Here is a 26498-nt window from a genome sequence, read left to right on the forward strand (position 1 = left end):
TAGTATGTTGTCCCAAGCTATACCGATGCAACACTTCAATTGAATGAGAGAAACTGGCTTTTGACAACAGGCTGCAGATAAGAGTGGAGCCACAATACTAAAATATAATATAAAGTTACAATGAAAGCGACTTGCGGTTGCAAAATGAAACTTTGATACAATGCATGATTATGCCTTGTTGTGGCTATCAAATCTATACCGGTATGCAGGGAACCCGTGTACTCTCTACTGCCCCATCTGGCGGAGTCAGGTTAACCCATTCTGACCTGAGATGAGATTCATACGAGGTTTCCACTGGACACACACTGGTCTGATTAACCCATTCTGACCTGAGATCAGATTCTAAAAATGTCAGTCTTTCTTCGATTTTTCAAAAAATAGCAGACCTACAAGCTCGTAGCGCGCCACTCGGTGGCGCGCTATGAGCTTGTAGATCTGCTGTTTTTAAATAGCTAAAGCATGACATGATGCCAACACCAAAATGGGTTCCCGTTCAGAATGGGTTAAGATTCCATAGGCTGCCCTTCATTTGGCAAAACATTAATTGTGTTCAACTATAAACACAAGTATGCAAAGATATGTATGTAGGCCTATATAAAGCATGCATGTTTGTAGGCCTACGTACGTAAGCCGTTGACTGCAACTTACCTTTGGAGAACCTGTGCAGCTCGTAGAAAGAATATAAGTGAGACCCAAACGAAAGCGCCCAGTATGTGATGATTTCGGTCCGTGGCAAGGATGCCAGGTCAACTTTTGATTTAGATGCCATCAGCCTATGGTCCCATCCACAGTGTGCCTATGAGAGAGAGAGAGAGAGAGAGAGAGAGAGAGAGAGAGACACAGACAGACAGACAGACAGACAGACAGACAGACAGACAGACAGACAGACAGAATTTCACATGTGCACGCCACGGTCACAATAACAATGTTCTGATGAATTGAAAATGGTGGACCCCGTTGTAAACAAATGTAATGCTTTAATCATGGTGTCGTCCGCAGTAACAGTTTTTGTATCGAGCTGTGCTTTCTTTGAAATGTATTGTATACCCATTCTCCATACCGTTAATAAATAAACATAATAATAATGAATTAAATCAACAATAACCTATACCTGGTGCCTTCGTTGATTTTAGACTGAAATGTCACTAGAACAAACAACTTTAAGACAAGATCCCGGTGATGCATAAGGTCACTAAAAAAAAGGCCCTCATTTATCAACGCGGTGTACACCCAAATGTACCGGGTGTAGACCCACATTTAGGCATAAATGAGGGCCTAAGGATTCAATAGTCAAAATGGTCCAAATTATTGATTTTTATCCCACGATTTTGTAACCCATTTTTCACCCCTGTGTCAATTATCTAATGTGATCCTGGGCTCTGCAGTGCACACCCTCCGCCAACTTAGTCCCCATATATATATATGGGGGACAAGGGGAGACCAACGGACTTGAACTCATGGTGAGTTTCCCTGGTTGGACGTAGTGCGTGGAAGGAACACGTTATTCCAACCAGTTCCTTTCCCCTCCATCAGGCGCCCCGGCTGGCCAGGGGGAGGCAGTTTAGAGACCAGGATTACTGCATGTTTTTTGTGAGGGTACCTACCCTAGGGGACACGGGGAGAACATGCAAACTCCACACAGAAAGGCCCTTTCGCCAACCCCCGCCTCGGGTATGGGCACTGATGACACGGAGGAGGAGGCACGCCACCAGCACCCACAGCGTCCCGAGCGGGAATCGAACCCAGGACCTTCTATAGCTGTGAGGCGACAGCACTACCAACTGTGCCACCATGCCCCCCTAATTATTGATTTAATCTATTATATAAAACCTAATCAATTTGACTAAAATGTGTACATTTTTGGGGGGGAAATCTACAATTGACATGTAACGATGTGATCTTGTAAATCTGCTATTTTCACAAAAATCTAATCGGCAGAAAGTTGAAACAAAAAACAAAATATATAACCCCTACTATATTATTCTCATGATAATGTTTATAATGGTATATATTTATAAAAAATATTGGCACTCTGTGGCCAACTTCTTGTTTTTTCAAGATTTCCTCTGCAGTTCTCTCCCGTGTGCCAACTTTGGTGTGCGTTAGCATCTTTGTACACAATGTTTATAATGGTAACATATGTTCAAGTTAAGGTATGATTTGCTTTGTTTTTATTTGGAAAACTAATTAATTAGGGTAGGCTACTTGTCATAAAGGTTCCTGAACTTCCTGGTAATGTGCGAAAGAAAGTCCATAAAATATTCTGTGGCAAAGATGTCAATTCATGATTTGTTTGTTTTTAACTTTGGTTGTCTGTGGCATGGATCAAGACAGTCATATCCTCGGTTCCAGCCTTATTTTTAATTTTTTGTGACCATCATGCATAGTCTTCTTTTTAACTAATTAAATTGAACTGTAAAACAATTATTCAGTCAATTCAATTAGATTACAGAACACTATAGATTCATGCATGCATGCCCACTGTGTTTTATTGTTGCAGGAATTAACATACCTCATCATTCGTGTTTATTTGCCATGCAATATAACATATTTCACGATACCCATCCTGCTTTTTAGTGAACCGATGTTGATGGTGAATGACAGACGTTAGTAAACGTGTGCGCGTGTGCCCAGAGCTAACGTAAACTAGCTAAATGAACGTTATTTATATGACTTACCTATGTGCTGACCAGTTGACACGTATATAGCGACGCCTTTGTGGACAATGCATGGTGGCGACACCTTATTATGCACACCATGCATACTTTATGCCTTCTCATTTGGTTGATAAAACTAAACCAAGAAGAAGACAACACTTCACACAGTGTTGTCATCACAAAGTAAAAAAAAAAAAAAAAAGATCATACATCCGGTTAGAGCCTTCAAAATAAAGGTCATAAACGAACGAACGACACACACACACACACACACACACACACACACACACACACACACACACACACACACACACAGTCCTTTACAGGACAAACTGAGTCCATACCTCACCCTACTGGATGATATGGATGAGATTCAGTGAGGTCACCTTGTCTCATAATATGCAAAATAATCTTTTACATAAAATCTACAAGACTGTTACATGACATTCTTGATCTTGGATGCGTTTCTTGTTGGCATTATTGTTCACATGTATATACAAGGGTTTGTTTTACATGCAACAATATTTCTGTTGACTTGATCAACATTGTCTTTAGATTTTCATATATTTGCAGAGACAAACATTGTGTATTGTTCATTTGTTATTGAAGGGAATTAAAATATATCCATTGCAGCGAAGTTTGTTACCTAAACCTATAACCTAGCCCTGGTCCAGGGCGTCTTATAGTCTTATAGAGACTATGTCAGCGAGTCTCTATAAGAACTGGCCAAGGGCTAAATCTAACTCTAAGGTAACTAGGGTCTAGGTAAGTGGGGTATACAGAACATGAGGAAGCTGGGGATGACCACCTGAGAGCTAGTCAGATAAGGGGCAACATTTGAATGTCATAGCAGGATAAACGTGTCACCCATGGAGTACAAACTGTAGTTGAGTCCACCCTCCCAGCATTGACAAGAACAACCTTTTTCTCTACATACTGTACAGTAGGCCCCATGTTATGAAATGCATGATTGGAACAAAAAATGGTGGCTCAAACAGTATACAGCCGTTTTATTATTGTAAAACTATAGATACAGCTATAGCTGCTTTAATACAATAATACATTTGTACAGCTCATTTGAAATGTATAACAAAAATGTTATATCCGAGACAGACTTTTCTTTTCAAAGTTGTGTTTTGAATGCATTATCTTTATGAAATGCCCTATACTGTATGTCAAAAGCAAAACAAAGTGGTCTGTCATTCACACAAACAAACTTGATTTAAATTCATGATTTTTATTCATTGTATGGTCATGCAAAAAAATCCAGCATCCAAATGAAACTCAAGAGTATAATTATGTAGCCCCTTTGTATGATTACAACGCAATGAATTTACTAATAAAGGGGAACATACCTGGCTTGTTAATCTTGTTATGCTTTTTAATGTGATACATCACTTTCATCATTTCAGACGGAGCCATTTCATTAACCTGGATGCAAGTAACATATATTTCCATTACTCAAACAAGTAAACACAGACAGTGAAAAATTATTACCAGAAATTAGACATGCATATTTCTTCCGTTTGTAAAACTGCATATATAGTCACTGTTAAAAGTTTGTGGTTTTGAATCCATTTTCAAAATGTGTTGTATACTGTATGAAGGCTCTCTTAATATCCCGCTACTCAGTTAGCTGTTAATTACAGTCAAAAGGCCATTGTATGTGGGCAGTGGAGTGGAACTGGCTCAATTTGCTCCATGCTCACGACATTTATATCCAACACAATTGTTTGCGTTGAAACTGATCTCAGATTTTCAAATAAAGTGCTGCCTCTGCTCCATTGCATTCTGAGAAGGATGGACTCGACCCATGTGAATTTAACCGAGTGTACAAATGTAACCAATGCTTTAAACATAGCTTCAAGCTTTACAGGGTCACTTTAGCATCTGGGTTACGCCTGAATCAATCACTAGTTTAAAAGCCAGCCCATAGAGCCCCAATTGTGAACCCGAACATGTTGAGTACACCGAGGTTGTATGTTAGAAATGTTGAGTATGGGTCCCCACAGCAGGTAGAAACTGCCGGATGCTAACCTGCATATGTTCAGCAATTTTCATAATTGGCATAATTAATACCACAATGACACCATAACATTAACAACCTATACTATAGAAGGCAAAACATTCAAAATGTGACGTGTCAAACTAGGGGGTTTTCATGATGCTGAAGCCATTCCAATTAGTTTTGCACAAAAACACTCCTTGGGCTCAAAACGGCCATAGCCGTCATTACAAATGTGATGGTGTCAACACATTTGGGTGGCTATGGCCTTTAATTTTTTTTTGCCTTCTATAGGTTGTTAAGGTATGGTCACATATTATGCCAATTATGAAAATTGCTCAAAACCAGCAGTTTCTACATGCTGGGGACCCAGAATCAACATTTCTAACACTTTGCACTGTTGACTCATGTGTAAAGACTGAGCTAGTCTGAATATTTTATTTCATCTAATTCAGCCAGGCAGACAGTGATTCCAATCGCCATTTTAAAATGTCTGTGAGAAAGTGTATACATTTCATAGGTTTAATGAAGAAATTGATGTTATACTGTCCCAATACTTTGGCCACTGATTACACAGGCATATTTCCCATGATATCCCCCTTCCATTGTCTTCCATTTTCTATAATTTAAGGAGTTTAAGTAAATGGCATTGTAGGCTACTTTTACTAAAACATTCCCATGTTTGTGTGAACATACACAATGGATGAAAGCATCGTCCCCTGGTGGTTATTGACGTACAGTAGTAGTAGGGCCGATGCCAACACAGCACAAAGAAACATCATAAAAAAACATCACATAAGTTTCAGTACTGGTTTTACAACACATTGTCATGGTGCAATTGTTTGTGTGTTTGTGTTGGTTGGCTAGGGCACTGCATGGTCGAGTTTCCTGGCGTGTCTGATATGCGGCATATATGCGCCTGTGTTGTTTTTTGTGCTGTGGCATATCATATGCCACAGCACAAAAAACAACACAGGCGACCGATACATGATATCAGAAGGGAATGGGGTGTTTGCTTTTTCCCTTTCTTGCAATAGTGATAATTTTACATACTTTTAAAAAGATGTCCCGAAAGGAATCAACAAGGGAACGGATTCACTCTGGACTTCTTCCATCCAATGCTAGCCAGGAACGGTGAACGAGTCAACTATGGCGCAGCGTTGAGCAGAGTGGGGGATACATGACCCGTTTACTGGGACAAATTCACACGCATACACACAGTGAGAGGGAATAAAGTTAAACAAAGACACATACTTTCTTTTTTTGTTTGTTTTTGGTCCTTTTTAAAGGAAGAATGTTTCAGTGTGTGCTTCTTCTGAGGCATGTGCATTGTGAGACGATGTATAGGCTAAACAAAGTGCATGTGTGTAACTCTGATATGATTCTTCATGTGTTCAGTTTGATGCGTGTATTCAATTCATGCACATGAAAGGGGGTAATGGAAAAAAAGGCTGTGGTGGCCATGGGCCCAATATCTTCCCCGTCCGCAAGATAGGTCTGGCGGGGGGGGGGGGGAAACAACGCAAGTTATAGTAACAGCGAACTATACGAACACTAACAGCTACGACATTTACAACAAAACGGTGACAAAAATGGGACGGATCCATTGATTGCCTCAAGTACAGCTGCTGTACCAAAACAGTCCACTTGCTCGTCCAATCTCACCTACACACCCCTGACCCAGCAACCTCCTGCCATGGCAACGGTGAACGGTCACACATGCCGCCCCCCCACCCCTCCCTCCTACCCTCCCTTTGTTTTAAGTGCCGGGACTTCACACAGAAGTAGGCTACAGCAAGCCAAGACAGACGATGTACAATGTCTAAAGGAACACAATCAGAACAGGGGACAGGCATAAGGGTGACAACAACATCATCATTTCCCTCATCATCACATATAGAGTGGTGGAAAAATGACAGCGACAGGGCTGGGGTTTTTTTTTCTTTCTCATTTTTTGTAGTGGGAAAAGCTCTAACCTGAAGTTGCACTATGGTTCGCAAGAGAGAGAGCGCAAGCACAAAAACAGCATCAAGTCTCACGTTTCTGTGCAAAAACAGTACAGGCCATGACAGTTTTCCTTCCTGAAGATCAAATAAGACGTATGCGTACGCATGTAAAAACTATACATCGACACGGGAGAAGGGGGAAACAAATTAAATTGGCGAGAGAATGCAGCCATGCTTTCGGATGAGTGGAGGTCTGGTTCTATAGGAGGAAGGACGGGCCTCCCCCAAGTGGTCAACTCGGAGCACTGCAGCACAGATAAATGGTGTGTGTGTCTGTGTCTGTGTGTGACTGTGTGTGTGAGCGCGCGTGTGCCCGTGTGTGTGTGTGTGTGTGTGTGTGCACACGTGTGCGTGTGTGTTTACACAGAGCAATCTCAAAGCACAAAACAATAGCACAGAGTATTGGACCCACACCGTTCACTTTCTAAACTGAAAGCAAAGCATCTCCTTGTTCTTCCTATATAAATATGCAACGTCATACAGAATTATATTAAATAAAGTCCCCATTTTTAAAAAAGGGGGGGAAAAAAAGATATCTTTCCAACACAAAATACTTTAAAATACATAATTCAAGGGATAAAAACGAATCCGTAACACTAAAAAAAAAAGGTCCCTTCGGCAACCTTTGACAAGCCCATTCCTTTGTCCCAAAATAATGTGCATGTATTAAGTCTACACTTTGGTGCCTTTTACTTCTGACATTAGACGACAATTTAGTTGCTTCTCACAATTTCCTTGCAGTGTTCCTTTACCCCCCCCCCCCCCCCCACCCACACACACACACACACAAGAAACAAAAGAAAATTACCTAAATATAATCTGTTCATTTTAAGACGTAGAAACAAACACAATACTTCCAAAATTATAGAATGTGCTCTTCGTGTTTCCCCCCCCCCCAAGACAAGACAAAAATCACATTTCTATTCATACGTTATGATATACACCACCCCATAAATCCTATTTATTATAGTGAAAAATGTTTCCACCCTTTTTTAACTCAATATTCTTTCCTGACAAAAAAAGATGGGGGGAGAGGCCATCATGGGGGAAAGGGACCAGGACAACAGCACCCCCGTGTGGTCATCAGAAACATGCAACCATCTGCAGGAAAAAAGGCAGGGCATGTGTCATGTGTCGCTTGTGTCGGACTGGTCTGGTCAGTGGTGGCCACTGTGGTTGGTCCCGATGGTCAGCTTTTGAAATATTATCGTAATTTTTATTCATGTATTTTTTCCTTTTTTTTTAAAGATCCCCCCCCCCCCCCCACCTCCACCCCATCATAATGTGTTGATGGTTTGATTTTTTTCGTTTGTTTTACATTTTTTTCCCAACGGTTCCTGCCTCTTCTATCCAGGCTCCGATGCAACCGGCTCCGACAACAACGGAGAAAGAAATACTCCAAACGGCTTTTTAAGGAATTCAGGCCAAAAGCTGCAGAAAAAGAAGAAGGACGGTGTCATTACAAAGCATATACTATGCATCATCTCCAACAGAGGTTCCCCAGCCACTTGTACCACTAGTGGTACTTGAGCACCCCCTTCTGGTCGTACACACAGAGGAGTAGGCCAAAAAAAAATATATATATATTGGTACTACAGGTAGTTCTTCTGACCAAAGCAATTGGTTGAAAAAAAAAACCGAGTGGTGCAACTCCTCTCGAGTGAGCATGACCATGAGCATGACAGCAACAAAGCCGCCAATGGAAGATTTTGAGAACGGATTAATCACGTTGTGAAATATCATCGGTTGTGCCGATTAATAGTGATTAGACTAGAGTTTTGTCATATCAGAGAAGCAGCATTATTGGCTTAGGAATGGAACAAAAAGGGCAGGCATATATATGGCTCCTGTATTCTTAACAAAATAAATACACAATAAATGTTATTTACTATGGTGGTACTTGGAGAGCCGAATATTTTGTTCTTAGGTGGTACTTCTAATTTAGCTATTGAAAAATAACAGATCTACAAGTGAAATCGTGAAAATATTTATTTCAGAAAACTGGAGGATTTAGAAGATTTTTTTTTTTTTAATTTTGAGGTCAGGCCTAAATGGGTTAAAAAGGTTGGGAACCAACCCACCCAAAGATTCTGAAGTCTACAGATACCGTTGCTCCTTATAGACAAGTCATTGATTTTAGCCAATTTCTTACTGACAAATCACACCCGTGTGAAGCGAGGGGCGCTCTAATCAATCATACATCATCATCATACATCACATTCAGTGCTCAACCAATCAGATCATTAACAATTGTCATTCCGGCCAATCACTTTTGGCGTCTTCACATTTCCGCCCTCGCTTCAATTATGTACTTTGCTCAGCCAATCAAATCGTCGCTATGGGGTGATCAGCCAATCACAAGCCATTGTGTGTGTGTTCACACAAACGCGGAAAGCTGGGCATAGGAGGGGATTAGTGCCCCTCAGAAATATACTTAACTAGAGAATTCGAAATCTCGGGGGAAATTGCAAGTGTGATTGCACTGACCACACAGTGTGGGCTCAAATATCTCAACAATAGTACAGTACAGTACAGTACAATATGATGATGATGTCTGATGATAATGATGTATTGACCCGGATATTAACCCATTATATACGATATGAACCCCTTTTGGTGTTAGCATTACGTTATGGTTTAGCTATTTAAAAATAGCAGATCTACAAGCTCGGTGGCGCGCTACGAGCTTGTACCGGTAGGTCTGCCATTTTTGAAAAATCGAAGAGCGACCGACATAGAAGACATTTCTAGAATCTGACCTCGGGTCAGATCAGAAAACTGTCAGGATGTGTAGAAGACAATTTTTAGAATCTGATCTCAGGTCAGAATGGGTTAACTAGGTGGGTGGTGGTGAAGTGAGATGTTGTGGTGTTGTTGTTGTTCAAAGACTTAAATCAGACCTGCCGGCTTGCCAAAGGTGTTTGTTTCCTTGCTTCACTGGAGAGGTGCGGCCGGCGCTCCCGAACAGTGGAAGTGGACGTTGAGCCACTTGGCCTCGCGGCGGTGCCAGACGCGCGTCTCCTCCGACTGGCAGGAGCGCGGCCGCCCCTGGCCGTCGATGTACTGCGTCAGGCGGATGTAGGCGATGCACGCCGCGTCCTCGCCGATCAGGTGAACGTGAGGGTTGAGGATGGTCGTGTGCACCGGCTTGCTGTTTTTGCTCAACACTGCAGGAGAGAGAGGGATTACAGACAACTCGCACGGTAAAGTTCCGAGATTGATTTGACTTTTTTTTTTTTTTTTTTTTATATATATTTCTTATCCCACGATTTTGTAACCCATTTTTCACCCCTGTGTCAATCATCTAATGTGATCCTGGGCTCTATACACACCCTCCACCCAACCTAGTCCCCATATATGGGGGACAAGGGGAGAGCAACGGACTTGAACTCATGCTCCTTCATGCCTGAGTGTCCAAGTTGCTCCTTTTACACCTGACAGGGTGGAGATTCCCTGGTTGGAACGTACTGTAGTGCGTGGAAGGAACACGTCATTCCAACCAGTTCCTTTCCCCTCCATCAGGCGCCCCGGCTGGCCAGGGGGAGGCAGTTTTAGTGACCAGGATTACTGCATGTTTTTTGTGAGGGTACCTACCCTAGGGGACACGGGGAGAACATGCAAACTCCACACAGAGTGCGTCAATTTGACTTTGATTTTTTTTAGTTTGCAGATGCGACTGTCCAACCCTATATATAGCCTGATCCGCTGTGTTCCGTGATTTGTCTTGTCACTTTGGGCTACTCAGTCTGGCCCAGCCTCCCATTGTTGGGACTCGTATTTCATGACGTCACCCGTTACGTAGCCCACATTGTTGCTGGTAAACAACTCATTATATTAGTATTAAATTAAGTTACGTTAGAATATTTCTGAAATAATTGTCAACAACAATCTACATACGGTTGTCAAAGTAGAACTTGTGGAAGTCCATGCCTTCCACCAGGTTTCCAAGTGCCTCGGGCTCAAAAGAAGTCAGGCCGGGGTCACAGATTCTCCTGTCAGGGGGGGATAGAACAAAAGCCCTCCGTTATGCATTTTGTTCTGTATAGTGGAGTGTGTCATCCAACTCCAGTAAATATGCCAGAAAGACGGCTGTAAAACGGTCTGTGAAATTAATTGCAAAAAGCCCAGTGCGATGCTTTGGGGGTTGGGTTCAACTCTGTAACATCAAGGAAGTATATATGAGACACATTTGCCGTGTTATTGTCAAGTCTAAGATAATAAGAGAAGGGGGATTGTATCACTGGGGAACCGACAGGACGCTGAAGAGGAGCGTATACACACTTACGTATATGCCTCAAAGTCTCCATTGTTGATGGCCTCGATCAATTGTTCTGTAATCTTAATGATCTCTTGCTTGCGAGCTGAAAGCAGAGGCAGAGAGGAGAGAGAGAGAGAGAGGAGAGAGGAGAGAGAGAGAGAGGAGAGAGGCGAGAGAGAGAGAGATTGATGACTAGGCAGACCAAAACGCAAAGCCCACACCTGCTATGACCTTGGACTATGTCGCACTAAACGCTTTGATTTTAAAACCCATTTTGGGGCGGGAACCCCTTTTGGTGTGTTAGCATCATGTTATGCTTTAGCTATTGAAAAATAGCAGATCTACAAGCTCATAGCGCGCCACCGAGTGGCGCGCTACGAGCTTGTAGATCTGCTATTCTTGAAAAATGGGTTAAGAAGTTCATCCCCTTAGAATTAAGTTTGTATGCTATGGTATACTGCCGTGCCATAACTTCGATGAAGCATGTCCACCCACAATAATTACACCAAATAATAATAATTTAACTGGTACTTCCACAAGCCATCCTGCGAGCGCACACTCACACACACACACACACACACACACACACGCACACACACACACAGTATAATTTTAAAGACTTTACCAACTGTATCCAAGGAAAAAAGCACACAGATGTGAATACTCAAATCAACAGAGCCTGACATGACAACCAGGACCATGTCTGCAAGACGTCCATAGTACAAGTGCACCGCACACACACACCACAACTGCATGCTCAGCCTGGTGTTTGTAATGTACGCAAAACACAAAGCTCAATTATTATTCTCCTTGGAAGAAGAATAAATCAGCACCCACATTATCCATTTTAGCCTACTGTACATAGACCAGCTGGTGAAAAAACAAAACATTTTCCTCTTGCAGTCGTTGGTCTGTAGTTTTGCGTGTCTTAAGTACCAGGTCTTATTCCCTAACTTGAGTAAACTAAAGACCTGGAGGCGTGATCATCAATGCCATTTGGCTATTCTGAGTTTCATTGATCACGCCTCCAGGTCTTTAGTTTACTCAAGTTAGGGAATAAGACCTGGTACCAAACCCATTGATGCCTGAGGCCGAATCTGGGAACGCCTTCTAAGGCCTAAGGTTTCTGAAAACCTTCAAATTCTGCTTCATATTTTTTTTTAAATAGTTATGTTGCTCCATGTATAGCAATCGCTGATGAGACACGGAGAGCGCGGCCGGCATCAAGGGTAGAACAACGTATAGGTTGCACCCAGGCATCAATGGGTTAAGGACACGCAAAATACAGCCCATTGTGTTTAACCTTCACCACAGGTTTCTGCTGAAGTTTAAGTCACTTTATTATTATTTTTACGGTGAACTCAATACAAAGTGCCATAGCGTGCAAACATTGGTAGCCATTGTAGAAACCCCCCTTGTGTTGCCACCATTCCGCATTAGCACCAGCATTTTGTGTATAAGGGACGTCTACAGTGACCCGACTGTCTGCACAGCAGCCAAATCCTGAGTGTTCATTTAACTCCATTTAACCCATTCTGACCTGAGATCAGATTCATACGAGGTTTCCACTGGACAACACACTGGTCTGATTATAACCCATTCTGACCTGAGATCAGATTCTAAAAATGTCAGTCGTTCTTCGATCTTTCAAAAATAGCAGACCTACAAGCTCGTAGCGCGCCACTCGGTGGCGCGCTATGAGCTTGTAGATCTGCTATTTTTCAATAGCTAAAGCACGACATGATGCGAACACCAAAATGAGTTCCCGTTCAGAATGGGTTAAGAGTTAACCCATTTTGGTTGCGGAAACCCCTTTTGGTGTTTTAAACATTATGTTATAATTTACTGTAGGTATTGAAAAAAAATAGCAGATTTAGAAGATCTTTTTTTTGAGGTCAGGCCTAAAAATGGGTTAATAGTTAAATTAGCACTCTGGATTCTCACTGTGTATAATACCACTTACTCTGCTGCAGGTTGACGGTGATTCCTGGGGCTAGCACAGGCCTCTCTAGTTCAGGAAAGGAGGAGGCCTGAGCTGAGTCAGTCTGGGCTAGTACGGGGACTGGGGGGAGGCTAACAGCTTCTGGCTGTGGTGGGGGGCCAGCTGCAGGATTATACACAGCAGTGGAAGCAAGCAAGCAACCCGTTAAGTCTGGGCTCTGTGGTAAAGGTATGGTTTATCAATACAGGCACATTGATAGTTAACCCATTCTGACCTGAGATCAGATTCATAGTGAGGTTTCCACTGGACACACACTGTTCTGATGAACCCATTCTGACCTGAGATCAGATTCTAAAAAATGTCAGTCGTTCTTCGAATTTTTCAAAAATAGCAGACCTACAAGCTCGTATCGCGCCACTCGGTGGCGCGATATGAGCTTGTAGATCTGCTATTTTTCAATAGCTAAAGCATAACATGATGCCAACACCCAAAACGGGTTCCCGGTCAGAATGGGATAAAGGAAGAATTCCATGCTAGAAAGGCTTTCTTACCTTTCTTTGTGTAGTCGTCACGTCCTCCACCCAAAGAGGTCCAGGTGTTCTTTTTGTGCAAAAACTCCGTATTGGCTATCTCCCCTGCCATAAGTCCTCAATGAATTGCATTGAATGGGAATTTAATGGGGCTATATGGGGTGTTGTGCCAATTCGCTTAACTTCCATCGAAATGAGTAGTAAAGTGTGCCGCTTGGGATATTATTTACATTATGAAGAGAGGATATATACAAAACATATATAATTTTGAGCGATGGAAATAAGCGAATTAGCACAACACCCGATTCAATCCAATGCAATTCATTTAGGGCTTATGGTAGGGGGACAGAGCCAATAAGGAGCTTTTGCACAAAATAACACCTGGACCTCTTCGGTGGGAACTACAAAGAAAGGTAAGAAAGCCTTTTTAAGTATGGAATTCTCCTTTAAGTCCATACACTTTGTTCCCACACTTGTAATATCACGCGAGTCAGCTTCAGACGCGTAACCCGTTTCAGACGATTCAGACGATTCAAGTCCGTGCTGCACACACGAAAGAACAATAATTTATGATCGCGCAAAAAAAAAGTAAGAAACTGCCGTTTACAAAAAGCCACAGAGAGAGGGGAGCAGAAGAATGTATAGAAGACGATCCAGATGCTGCAGTGGAGTCAAGGAGCCAACAGATGGCAGCAAAGCGGAAGCCAAGAGGAGAGCCGAGGGACTTGCAATGAAGTTGTATAACCCATTCTGACCTGAGATCAGATTCATACGAGGTTTCCACTGGACACACACTGGTCTGATGAACCCATTCTGACCTGAGATCAGATTCTAAAAATGTCAGTCGCTCTTCGATTTTTCAAAAAATAGCAGACCTACAAGCTCGTATCGCGCCACTCGGTGGCGCGCTATGAGCTTGTAGATCTGCTATTTTTCAATAGCTAAAGCATGACATGATGCCAACACCAAAATGGGTGCCCGGTCAGAATGGGTTAAGTTGTATAAGAAGAGGAAGGGAAAAGCTGGTAGACATAATATTAGACCGAGTTGCTGAGGACAGAGGACGACGATGACCTCTCATTGTTCATTGGGAAGTATTGGAAGAGGGTCAAAAGGTATAAGGTTTGGAGCGTATACACAGTCCAGAACAAAGAGATCAGTAGTTGGTGCTCGGAGGAGACAGGGACGAGCACTGAAAAGAACGTACAATGACACATAATGGACAGTTTGCATGAAGATCTCACAACTTGGCACAGCCCAGATGTATTATTTATTATCTGCCCCTGGCGGCGGGGCACGACTAAAAAGCCAGATCTATACATGCTCACAGCGTGTCGCAGCACGGCATGTCGTGAGCTTGTGGATCAGTGGACCTGGAGTGAAATAGTTAACTACAATTCTCTTCTGACAATGGTGTCAACAGAGGGAGCTTTTTTTCATATAGTAGTAACTGCAGAGGGGTGTGTAAATGTCACACTGGGATCATTTAAAACACTTAAAACCCTCCATTCTTAGTAAAAGTGTAGTTTGACCACTTTAAAAATGTTCCCCATGTGACAACGCGTTGTGAGCTTGTGTACTCTGCTATTTCTGGACAATGTTTCCCCAAGGAATATGGATATTGTTGGGGCTCAAGTGGTTAACGCATTTTGGGGCGCGGGGAACCCCTTTTGGCGTTTTAAACATTATGTTGTGATTTAGCTCGAAGAATAGCAGATCTACAAGCTCATAGAGTGGCGCGCTATACGAGCTTGTATATAGGTCTGCTATTTTTGAAAAAACCCGTGAAAATGTGGCGCAAATCATTGGATATATATATTTCAGAGCGAACTTTTTAAACTAAAACATTGGCTTCCGGGGGGGGGGTCCCTGAATCGGGTGGTGAAGACAGCTGGAAGGATCATTGGTGCCTCTGTTCCCCCCTTGTTGGAGCTCTATAAAGAGCGCTGTGCCAGAAGAGCCACCAGCATTATTGGGGACCCCCATCATCCCTCCCACGGCCTGTTTATGCTCCTACCCTCAGGGAAAAGGTACAGGAGTATTAGGGCAAGGACAACTAGGATGACAAACAGTTTTTTCCCAAGCGCAGTGAGGCTCATAAACGAACTGCGCCCCCTCCCCCCCCTACCCCGGCAAAATTGAAATGAAGCGTTGGGCTGAACTGGACAAAAAAATGCACTTTCAATGCACAACAGCACTTTAACAGTGCTAGTAACGTTTCGTTTTTAAGGACTGCACCATGCCACTTTATTTATTTATAGGTTGTGCGTGGTGTTGGTGACTTTTAACTTGTCCATATGAATTGCACGTCATCATACATATTCTCTTTTTTAAATGTCTGTCCATGTTTGGTTTTAGTTTTTAGCTTGTGTTTTTAAATAGGCTCTATGTTTTATGTTGCACTGCCAATAACTGTGGGGGAACGATATTTCATATTCTTTTGTATGTAAGTACATAGGAAAATGACAAATAAAAATGATTCTGATTCTGATTCTGAACTACATATTTTGAGATGGGGGTCCGTGGCCCAATAGAGATAATTCTGGTGGGTCCTTGACATGAGAAAAAGGTTGAGCACCGTCCACTGTCATAGAAGAATGTCAGGATTTAGAGAAGGAGAAAAAAAAAAAGGGCCAGGAGGTCAGAGTTGAGAGCCATAGAGGTGGAGGAAGTGCTGCCCAACTTACTGGCGGGCGGAGGAGGGCAGGGAGGAGTGGGGGTCGGGCTCTGCTCCTCTGTGGCACTGCACATGCTGGCCACGGCACTGTCGGTGCTAACGGCCCCACACACGGCCACTGTCGCAACACACACACACACACACACAAAGTACATTCACGCGCACGCGCGCACGCACGCACGCACACACACACACGCACGCGCACACACACACACACACACACACACACACACATTAGCCAGAGAAACACAGCAAGGATGAGAACATAGTCCCACAATATTATACGAGTAAGACGCGCAAACGCGGGAAGCGAACGCAGACCGTAAATTGCAATAACAATTAGAATAAATTTACGAATTAGTGTCACTCAGCTCCATATATGGGCACAAAAGGGGCCAGGTCCACAACAAACAAATCACTGGCCCCTTTTGTGCCCATATATGGAGCTGAGTGATTGCTGATGCAACACACTCCATATTTGGATAGCGGGACAGACACACGGACAGACAGACAGACAGACAGACAGACAGACAGACAGACAGACAGACAGACAGACAGACAGACAGACAGACAGACACACACACACACACACACACAGACATGATCTGCTAGGTCTCATAGTAAGTGCTCACTGCGTTCGCAATCACCAATATGGCTCTTTGCCATAACGGCATGTTTGATTATTTTTTTTTGGTATAACTGTCAGAATTGTTTCCATGTTGAAACATTTAAAAAAAAACAGCAGTTCACACACAACATGTTACATTAAGCTTGTTGATCAGCGATTACCACTATTTGAAAAGAACATTTCACAAAGTATACAATTATGGCCCATTTTGGTCAATGTATATTTAGGTTATTTAAATATACAAAGACCAAACGGGACAAATGCATTTTATTTAATAATTATGTTACAATGTTCAATGCCAAAACTATCATTAAATCATAAATTGCAATTATTTGTATGGCAGATAATCATCACGTAAACGTTCCTGACTGCTACAGCCCTAGAAGTCAAGCCCTTTATTAAGCCTAACATTTGTTACGCGTGTGAGTATGTGATTCATGACTTTATTGAATTGTCTTTAATTTGTGTAAAATTAAGTTATTAATACAAAACGAGTTTCACTCCCACTTTATCTTGCATCCCTTTTTTTCCCCCCCTAGATGGGGACGTAACAACATTTAGAAATATTTCCCCCAATTGATACTACCCAGGTGTAATGGCATTTATTTTTCCCTTTTTTATTATTTTGTTTTATTTTATTTTGTTTTGTTTTATTTTATTTTGTTTTGTTTTGTTTTATTTTATTTTATTTTATTTTATTTTATTTTATTTTATTGTATCGTCTGTATTGTTTTATCTTTTCTGTAAAGATTTTGTTGTGTAACGTAATTATTATTTTCTTGTCTAGTTTTGTTTCGTTTGTCTTAAATGTTTGTGAAATTAATGGAAAAAAGCAATAAAATTTTTGAATCATAAATAAGAAATATTTCCCCATGGACCACCTGCAATCATTTTAATTTTAATTAATACATTTTAACTAGTGGTCTATATGAACCACTGGTTGACAGTGCCATAATACTGGAGAACACGGTTTAGAACCCGGGACAGTTCATAGAGGAGATGAAGACGAGGCGTATTCATGAGAACAGTTTCTCCCCCGAACATGCATGCAAGTATACTTCCGTCTGATCTGGGACTCAAAACCAGGTACTGTATAGCCCCGCTAAACCCAAAGACGGGAAAGAGAAGGAAAGCATGCCAAATTAGGTAGAGAGTTGGACGAGTATACCTTTCCTACCTTTCATCTCCACCTCTTCCGTGTTGTTGCAGCTCTCTGTGGAGCCCTGCATGGAAGAAGAGGGCCGAGGGTAGAAAGAGAGAGAGAGAGAGAGAGAGAGAGAGAGAGAAAGACAGAAATGGATAAGACATAAAGAGAGGTTAGTGAGGGAAAATTCAGTAGCCATGTGTGGTGGTGTTTGTGGTGGTGGTGGTGGTGAGGGGCCACCCCAGGTCGAGACATGAAAACAGCCAGAGACGGAGAGACAGAAGATGACTCCCCTCCCAGGAGGACAAACCAGACACACAAACCAGCCAGGACAGCGGCCAGGGGGTAAAAACACACCAAAGCAGTCCACTCATCGCCCCATCGAGAGGTGTATCACAGGCCATAATGATTACATTATGATCGAGGGATTTGGTTCCCCTCGCATCATAACGAGTGTGTCTGTACTGTGTGTCATTTCTCCAGAGAAAAAAAAGTGTGCCAGTGTCAGTGTGTCGTCTGTGTGAGACAAAAGACCTTTGTCAGCGTATCAAAACACGTTGGACAAAGTCTTGGGTTAAGCATGTTATTCCCGATTTAATATGAAACTCAGAAGTGTCAATGGTAGATAAAACTGAGTTTTTACACAATATAGGCTTTGCACACTTTTGTGTTTCAAAAGATGAAACCTTTAAGATTGCACGCAGGGGGTGTTAAGAGTGGCATCACTATGGCAAAACTATAGGTAAAGTGGGTGTTTGGCAACTGTAGCGCCAATATGTTTAGGAATGTGTAGGATTTTCGCATGAATACACCTCTCTCCCTCGAGTTTGGCAAACTATATGGAATGGAACATCCAACTAGTGTGCACATTGTGTTGCATTAATGTAACAATTATGTTGTTGGTGGTGGTGGTGGTGAGTCATGTATACTTTTGAGAAAATCCTCCACGGGTTATACGCGTGAGTATTTAGTGGTCGCTTTAGTGGCCATTACAGGGAGATAGACTGCCACTTACCTTGGTGGTGGTGTCACCGGCTGGGTTGTGGACAACAGTTGTCTGGGCTTCCTGAAGGGGGAGGGGAGGAGGAGGGTAGGAGACACTTTAACATGCAGGGAGAGGATGTAGGGTGGACTGGGTCATGGAAGATGACAGGGGTGTCTTCTACCCAGGGCATTGTATTGAGTACACAGACAGACACGTATGCTATACCTCCTACACCAGTGGTTCCCAAAGTGGGGTCCAGGGACCCCCAGGGGTACCTGAGGGAGTTCCAGGGGGACTCCCCAGCTAAAAATGGACCATTATTGCTCTGTAACTCTGAGAGTGTACAAATGCCATTTTGTACACTCTCAGAGTTAAATTAACATTGATTTTACAATATAAATTGGGGTCCCCGAGATAGAAATGCCATTTAATGGGGGGGTCTGACTAATATGCACGTCAAACTGGGGGGGTCCTTGAAATTTTAACGGGTTGAGAATCACTGCTAGAGCCGTAAAAGTCTTCTCTTATGGGGGGGTTGGGGGGTCCCTGGCATATCTTTTCAAACGGGGGTCCGCGGGGCTAATTAGTGTCAATTTGGGGGGTCCTTGACATGAAAATGGTTTGGGAACCACTTGATGTATGCCAATACCTCGTACACCAAACACACGCACAGGCCAAAGCACGGGAGAGCCCACAGTTAACACAGAGGCAGCAGGATGTCTGGAAAATGTCTGGAAAATGTAGATGATGAAGACCGGAGGTATATCGCGGCGGGGTCACGCAGTGTCTCCGTCTGACACTTCTACGGTACGCCCCACGTTGTGACCCGAAACGACACAACTACGTCGTGGCATTATCGGTGAATGGACATCACCAAACCAATGGCAACCACCAATCACCAATGACCTTCAAGGTCATTACACACACTGGCGAATTAGCGACGCGATGCGAATAAGCGATCTGAAAATGCTGAAATATTGCATGTTGCAGTTGGCCTGCGAATCTCTGCAAAATACGACACCCAGAGCGAACAAATAAAGAGCGAAAACGGTCGCATTTTCGCCACATTCGCCACCGATGTGGAAGCTTCCATGGACTTCAATTGTTTTTTGTTTTTTTTAAATGCGAATTATTCGCATAAATATATCGCGTCGCCAATTCGCCAGTGTGTTGTAATGACCTTTAGAATGAAGCAAAACAACACCTACAGGTTGTATATTCAGCCTTGCCTGAGGAGGGGGATGGTGTGTGCGCGCGTGTGTGTGTGTGTGTGTGTGTGTGTGTTTTCTGGGTGTAACAGAGGCCAGACGAGGGTCACAGGTACAACATTCAGTGGCCACCCCTTTACACACACACTGCCAGAGAGAGCGAGAGAGAGAGAGAGAGAGAGAGAGAGAGAGAGTGTGTGTCTGTGAAGTCAGAGTGAGCGCAACAGACGGACGGAAGAGGAAGCAGAGCTGAACAAAAGAAAAGAGACATAAAAAAACGGCGTGGCAAAAAGCAAAACGATGGCGGAAATCAAGTATGGAATAATTTATACCATTGGCGCTGAAGATGACATGCTGCTGTCTTTGGTGCTACTGTTTTTACTGTCGGCCGCCTGCTGCATGCCGGGGGGCAAAGAAACACAACACAAGAGCCATTTTGTAGTAAAGCTATAACCTTAAGGTGGGTTTAGGTCTCGTCTTAAGCCCCCCCTTACTCGAGCATTTTTTTAGTACGGTGTATACTAGCTGGGGGCCAGAGTGTTGTGTATACTCCCGAGCAAGGTGCTTCTAAAATTCATACAACATACACCGCGATACAACTGTCTCCGTTAACCCATTTTGACCCCGAGATCAGATTCTAAAAAAAATGTCTTCTACATCCTGACAGTTTTCTGTAAAAGCTATGTTTCTGTGTCAGTCGTTCTTCGATTTTTCTAAAATTAGCAGACCTACAAGCTCGTAGCGCGCAACTCGGTGGCGCACTATGAGCTTGTAGATCTGCTATTTTTCAATATCTAAAGCATAGATGGGGGCCAGAGTGTGTCCCGAGCAAGGTGGTTCAAAATTCATACAACATACACCACAATACAACTGTCCGTTAAACGAGGACTACTACGTTTTTTAATCTTTTTTTTTCTCGTTACATCCAAAATGAGTTGTAAAAACCAGAGAAGCACCCTCTGAACAACAGCAGTCATTTAACCCATTTAGGTCTGACCTCAAAAAAAAAAAAAGAGAAAAAAAAAATCTTCTAAATCCTCCAGTTTTCCGAAATAAATATTTTCACGACTTCTCAAAAATAGCAGACCTACCTACAAGCTCGTAGCGCTGAGCTTGTAGATCTGCTATTTGTCAACAGCTAAAGCAGAACATAATGTTTAAAACACCAAAAAGGGGTTCCCGACCCCCCCCCCCCCCCCCACACACACACACAGCCAGCAATATGAGCTGCCTGTTATTCCCTTCCCTATATGACCTATGTGAAAAAGGCCAGCTCAAATATAGTACTGAGCTGAGGTCATGCTGACCTCCTCAATTAAGAACTGTTGGCTGGCAGAGAGGGCAAATTGACCCTAGCCTATCACTGCTGTATTCTCAATTAGTGAGCACCTGTATCCACCCTGCAATCAGCACAGCACACTTTGATAGAGTTTGTCAAGCCTAGTTTTCTGCTCATTCTGTGCAGACCACAGCAGCGTGTGCGTCTCCTTGTTGTGAGTACTCATTTCTTTATGTGCTGTTGTAAAAGTGTTTGGAAATGTGTGCATGTTTTAGGCAGGTGATGTTTGTATGTTTTAGCCAGTTGTATTTTTATGTTTATGTTTTTTGTGTGTTTGCAGAACCACACACACATGCTTTCTGTACAAGTCTACGTTCTTCAGTAAAACGCTCAACCCAAGTGCTTTGTTGTTCTTGACCGAACCACCTGGGGCGGTGTAAAGCTTCCAAACCGCACTACAAAATATCTGTAAATAAGTCTCCCTATAGAGCGTCGCAGTCCCACCCACACATTTTGGACCAAACAAATAATTACAAAGAAGAAAAACAACAAAAAGTGTTGTAACCTGCCGTTTTTTTCTTCTTTCTAACTATTTGTTCGGCCCAATTCTTTTTTGTTTGTCGTCAGGATTTGTCACGACAGGAGTTGGCTTTGTCCGCGGCGTATAAACGTCTTTAAATAAATACTTTTTGAAATGTCTGTGAGGAAAATGAACGGAGAATCATTTCCTGGGCCCTGGTAGGGGGGGCGGGACTGCGACGCTCTATAGGCTCAGAAACAGTGGAATGACCTCTGACCTCCCTCCGTCAGGACTGCCGAGTGACTCCCCAGCTTCTTCAAATGATACGTCACTCATTACGAGCCTACCACCTCAACCCTGGTCATTACCAGCCTACCGCCTCAACCCTATAGTCAATGTTCGATTGACTCAACAGCACCACCAAACATCCACCCTGTAATATTTAGTGGTCGTCTTTGCATCTGCAATTCCTTCTCGCTCATCATTTGCACGTGTCGCATATATTATACAGGTGCATTCTTATTATTTATTCCAATTACCCCGTTGTTGATCTTGCACTCTGAATCAGAGAAAGTCTCATATTCAGACACTCTGAAGAAGTGTGTCTGCTAAGTACCTACAGAGGAGATCTTGAATAAACGGGGTCATACCTATGTTCCCTCAGCCCTATGTTCCCTCAGCCCTATGTTCCCTCAGAAGGAGCATTGGTCCGAGGTGCGCTGGGGGTCGGGAGAGGGTGGGTGGTTAGGTTTAGGTGTCTGCCCCGGGGGAGGTTAGGGTTAGGGTGAGGGTTTGAGGTAGGTTGTCGATCGGACCGTCGGCATATTGACGCGGACCCGAGGGAACATAGGGCTGAGGGAACATAGGTACGGTCCCGAATAAACAAGAAGGTGGCCGGCACACACCAAGAGCTAGAGTACCAATATTTATTAGGACAGCCGGTAAGACAGGAATGTCCGAGCACCGCCACAAGGACTTTGGTGTGCGTACTGCGTAGAGCCTCTTTGTACACAGTGCTAAATACCTACAAACATGTATCTGTAAACATGTGAAAGGAGGGTCTGAAGAGGCATCTGCCTCTTTGTATTTGTGACCGGTATAACCCATTTTGACCTGGGAAAGATTCTACAAAAGGACTTCTAAATCCTGACAGTTTTCTGAAAAACCCATGTTTCTATATGTCAGTTCTATATATATATGTCACCCAGAATGGGATAATGTGAACATTGCAAAAGGGAAACTCTTCTAAATAAACAATGTCACCACACAGATACATTATAGGACCTCATCTCACTGGACATGTCCCCCAGCCCTTCAATAAAAAAAGATATAGGTAAATCAAAAGTGCCGGTTTATATTCAAAAATTAATTAATTCATGTTTTGTCATGGATAGCACACCTGCAACAGCTCCACCTTGTGGCATTCGACTGTCCTGTTAGCCAGCCAGGCCACAGGAATACTGTATAATAATATCAATGAAGGAGATTAAGTTTAGAACTACAAGGGCTGTATTTTGCGTTTCACCTATGACATGCACGCAACAGCGACTTCAGGGTGAAAAGTTATTAATTTATGGAATGTCAGTCTGCAAAGTTGCTCCTCAAAGCATCAACAGTTGTGGATACTATTGCATTACTGTTATAACAGTGTGACTTCTCAAGTGTAATTTCTATCGATTTATTTATTTTAATCTAGAACGCAACACATTGCCATCATGGAATTGCTACCTTCATTAAACTGTTGCTCCTGTTGCTTGACCATTAAACTGTTGCACCTGTTGCTTGACCATTAAACTGTTGCACCTGTTGCTTGACCATTAAACTGTTCCACCTGTTGCTTGACGATCACTCAACTGCTGGTCTTCGTTTTGATTCTTACCATTAGCCTCATCCCTCTCATTAAAACATAATACTCAACAAATACAAGCCCATAGAAGACAGTCAGCCCATATAAGATATTCATGGGTTGAAAATTAAGTCCTACACCAGCCATGTTGGGGACCAAACAGGTGTTGCAAACAAATTAATTTGTTCGCCAATTCCGACTGTACAGACAAATTGAAACATGGCTGGTATGGGACTACATTTGCAACCCATGAATTTAATAATATAAAAATGCAATGACTTGAACTAATCAGTTTAAAGTTTGCCAAAATCGGACATTCGTTTTGATTGACCTCGTTTAATGCAGCTGCCTGAGACACATCTTGGTAATATCCCCAGGAATAATGAAATAGTTCTGGTGATGTAGTAATACCATGAAACAAAAAGTACGGTATCTACTGTATAGAATAGAAATTGTTGCCCTGCCTGACATTACATACTGTACATATTTACACTTGATGACCGTTAACTACAACTACAGTCTTCGGCGGTCAGAGGATTGCCACAGGGACAGCTTGACCGAAATTGATACTGGAAACATTCCGGCCACTTTCTGTTTGCAATATGTATCCGATCATTGGTCCAGTTTAACCCAAGTGTACAGTGTGACATCTTCAAACTGACAAATCTGTTAACTCAGACTTCTTCAACCCTGTTCCTATGGAATCCCACATACAGTACAAGTGCAGTACTGCTCAATAAAACCTGTTCCAAGGACAGTTCCAATGGACAGTACTGCTAGATAAACCCTGTTCCTAAGTCTACTGTATAGAGCCAAATCACAACAAAAGGTTACTGTATCTTATGCCACTACAGATGGACCATACTCTCTCTCTTCTACAGAGTCCCAGCTATTTCTGCACTCTTTAGGGATCACCAAAGAATGTGGCTGAAGAATGCTACTCTAGGCAACCGAGACATCGATTAGGGAGAGAAGAATAACAAACTAAAAAAAACCACAGAAACGATCAATACTTTAGAAAATAAATGATTAAATGACCACGCTGTGTGAATATGGTTAAATACAAAATAAATGATCACCTACTCCCTTATGCCAGGCCTCACTGCCCCAGCTAAAGAGCACAGTGTAGCTGTGGAGAGCATGGGAATTCTGTGTGCGCGGCATGCGTGTGTAAACATTTGGGTGACAAGTTATTGAAAGACTCCCCTTTGTATGTCCCCTTTACAGATTTCCATAATAGGACTGCTTTTTTTTTTGCCATGTTCTATTTTTGTAAGATGATAAGATACGTCGTGCTGTGCTTTGTATCCGTGAGCAAGTCACTGTCTTAAAGGGGGCTGAAATCAATCCAACTACGTCAGAAGATTAGTCCCGTTAGACCTTGAATCTCTAAACCCAACCTCTAATCAATGGGTAGATATGTACATCTTGGCCAGGCTGCAGAGGTGGAGGGGTGTGCGTGCGTGCGTGCCTGCCCATGGCAGTTTGAATGCAGAGATGTTGAATGGAATTGACAAAAAAGAATCTGACCGGATGAAAAGTAACAATATAATAAAACACGTCACAGACCCCATCTGGCACCATCAGTCATCACAGTATATACGACAAGAGCAAAGAGAAAGATAGAAGGGGAAGATACAAAAAAATAATAATAATAATAATGAAAGAAAGAAAACAAATGAAAGAACGGACAAGGTGATCTCACCATCATACAAACACTGGAACTGGATTTCCTTTTCTGAACAGATAGCAACGGAGAGGAAAGGAAAAGAGGAAGAACAGGGAAAAGTCATCGGGAAAACAAGAAAACAATCAAAGTAGCCAAAAAAAGTGAAGCTGCCGTGAATTCCACAAAGGAAACAGTGCTGCAACACAAACCGATGGGGGGGATAAAAAGACACATGGACATACGGAAGGTCTTGCCATTGCGGGAAATAAAATGACTTACTGCAAGTGTAAAAGCGAACTCAGGTGTGTTCCCCCCCCCCCTATTAAACCCTTTAGGCCTGTCGTCGAAATATATATATTTTTAAGTATTCTGAAAGAATATATTTTCAAAGATTTGTGCCGCATTTTCACGATTTTTTTCAAAAATAGCAGACCTACAAGCTCGTATAGCGTGCCACTCGGTGCGTGGCGCGCTATGATGAGCTTGTAGATCTGCTATTTTTCAATAGCTAAAGTATTACATAATGCCTAGTTGAAACACCAAAAGAGGTTCCCGCGCCCAGAATGGATTCATTTAGTTTTAAGAAATAAATAAGATTTTTTTGGAAATCATTAGAGGTGTACTAAAAAAAAAAAAAAAAACGACTTAGCGGTTATGTGGTGTACTCAATGAGACTGGATTATGTGGATTTAGGTAGCGCATAGCTTTTCCAGTTACATACATAATTGAGATTATTTTTTTTGGGGGGGGGGTCCTTTTCTGTAATGGCACTTCACTGCACATGCATTGAGGCAAAACCAAAGTTAACACTGAGAAATGACGGCAGCTTGGATCTCTGTGGTTCAGAGACTTGCTTGCTACCAAGACAAATAACAAAAATGTACCACGTTTTTAACCTAGTGAATGATCACGCCTCCCTTACTTTCACTGATGCGTTAGAATCTAACTCGTAGACCTCGTTAGCCAACATAAACTGGATAATTTCAGAGTAAGATGGTGCATCTTTTTTTTATCTCTAGTCTAGATAGCGCTTGTTTTTTTTTTTTTAATCAACTTAAAAAAATCTTCAGGAAACTATTGACTGAATACAGGAACTCGTTGTGGTTGGAACCGTACAAATACTCCAATACCAAAAACATTAATT

At 42.5% G+C, this 26498-nt stretch overlaps 1 protein-coding gene and 1 pseudogene across 3 annotated transcripts in view; both read right to left on the bottom strand.

The window, feature by feature from the left end:
* Positions 1-2826, bottom strand: part of hhat (hedgehog acyltransferase) — a 40597-nt gene extending 37771 nt beyond the window's left edge. For both annotated transcript variants that reach the window (XM_080781764.1, XM_080781765.1), the window contains exons 1-2: positions 2679-2826; positions 649-796 (exon numbers count right to left, since the gene is read on the bottom strand). In XM_080781764.1, coding sequence (XP_080637890.1) covers positions 649-769 — 121 coding nt within the window. In that variant the 5' untranslated portion in view covers positions 770-796; positions 2679-2826. The remainder of the gene's footprint in view (positions 1-648; positions 797-2678) is intronic.
* A 2790-nt stretch (positions 2827-5616) lies between these two features.
* Positions 5617-26498, bottom strand: part of LOC308328076 (calcium/calmodulin-dependent protein kinase type II subunit gamma-like) — a 77144-nt pseudogene continuing 56262 nt past the window's right edge. The window contains exons 15-22 of the transcript XR_013966233.1: positions 20373-20435; positions 18863-18913; positions 17881-17926; positions 16086-16193; positions 10954-11029; positions 10566-10660; positions 9569-9835; positions 5617-8099 (exon numbers count right to left, since the gene is read on the bottom strand). The product of XR_013966233.1 is annotated as a calcium/calmodulin-dependent protein kinase type II subunit gamma-like (transcript). The remainder of the gene's footprint in view (positions 8100-9568; positions 9836-10565; positions 10661-10953; positions 11030-16085; positions 16194-17880; positions 17927-18862; positions 18914-20372; positions 20436-26498) is intronic.

Source organism: Protomyctophum bolini (assembly GCF_963924005.1).
Source record: "Protomyctophum bolini genome assembly, chromosome: 14".
Lineage (NCBI taxonomy): Eukaryota > Metazoa > Chordata > Actinopteri > Myctophiformes > Myctophidae > Protomyctophum > Protomyctophum bolini.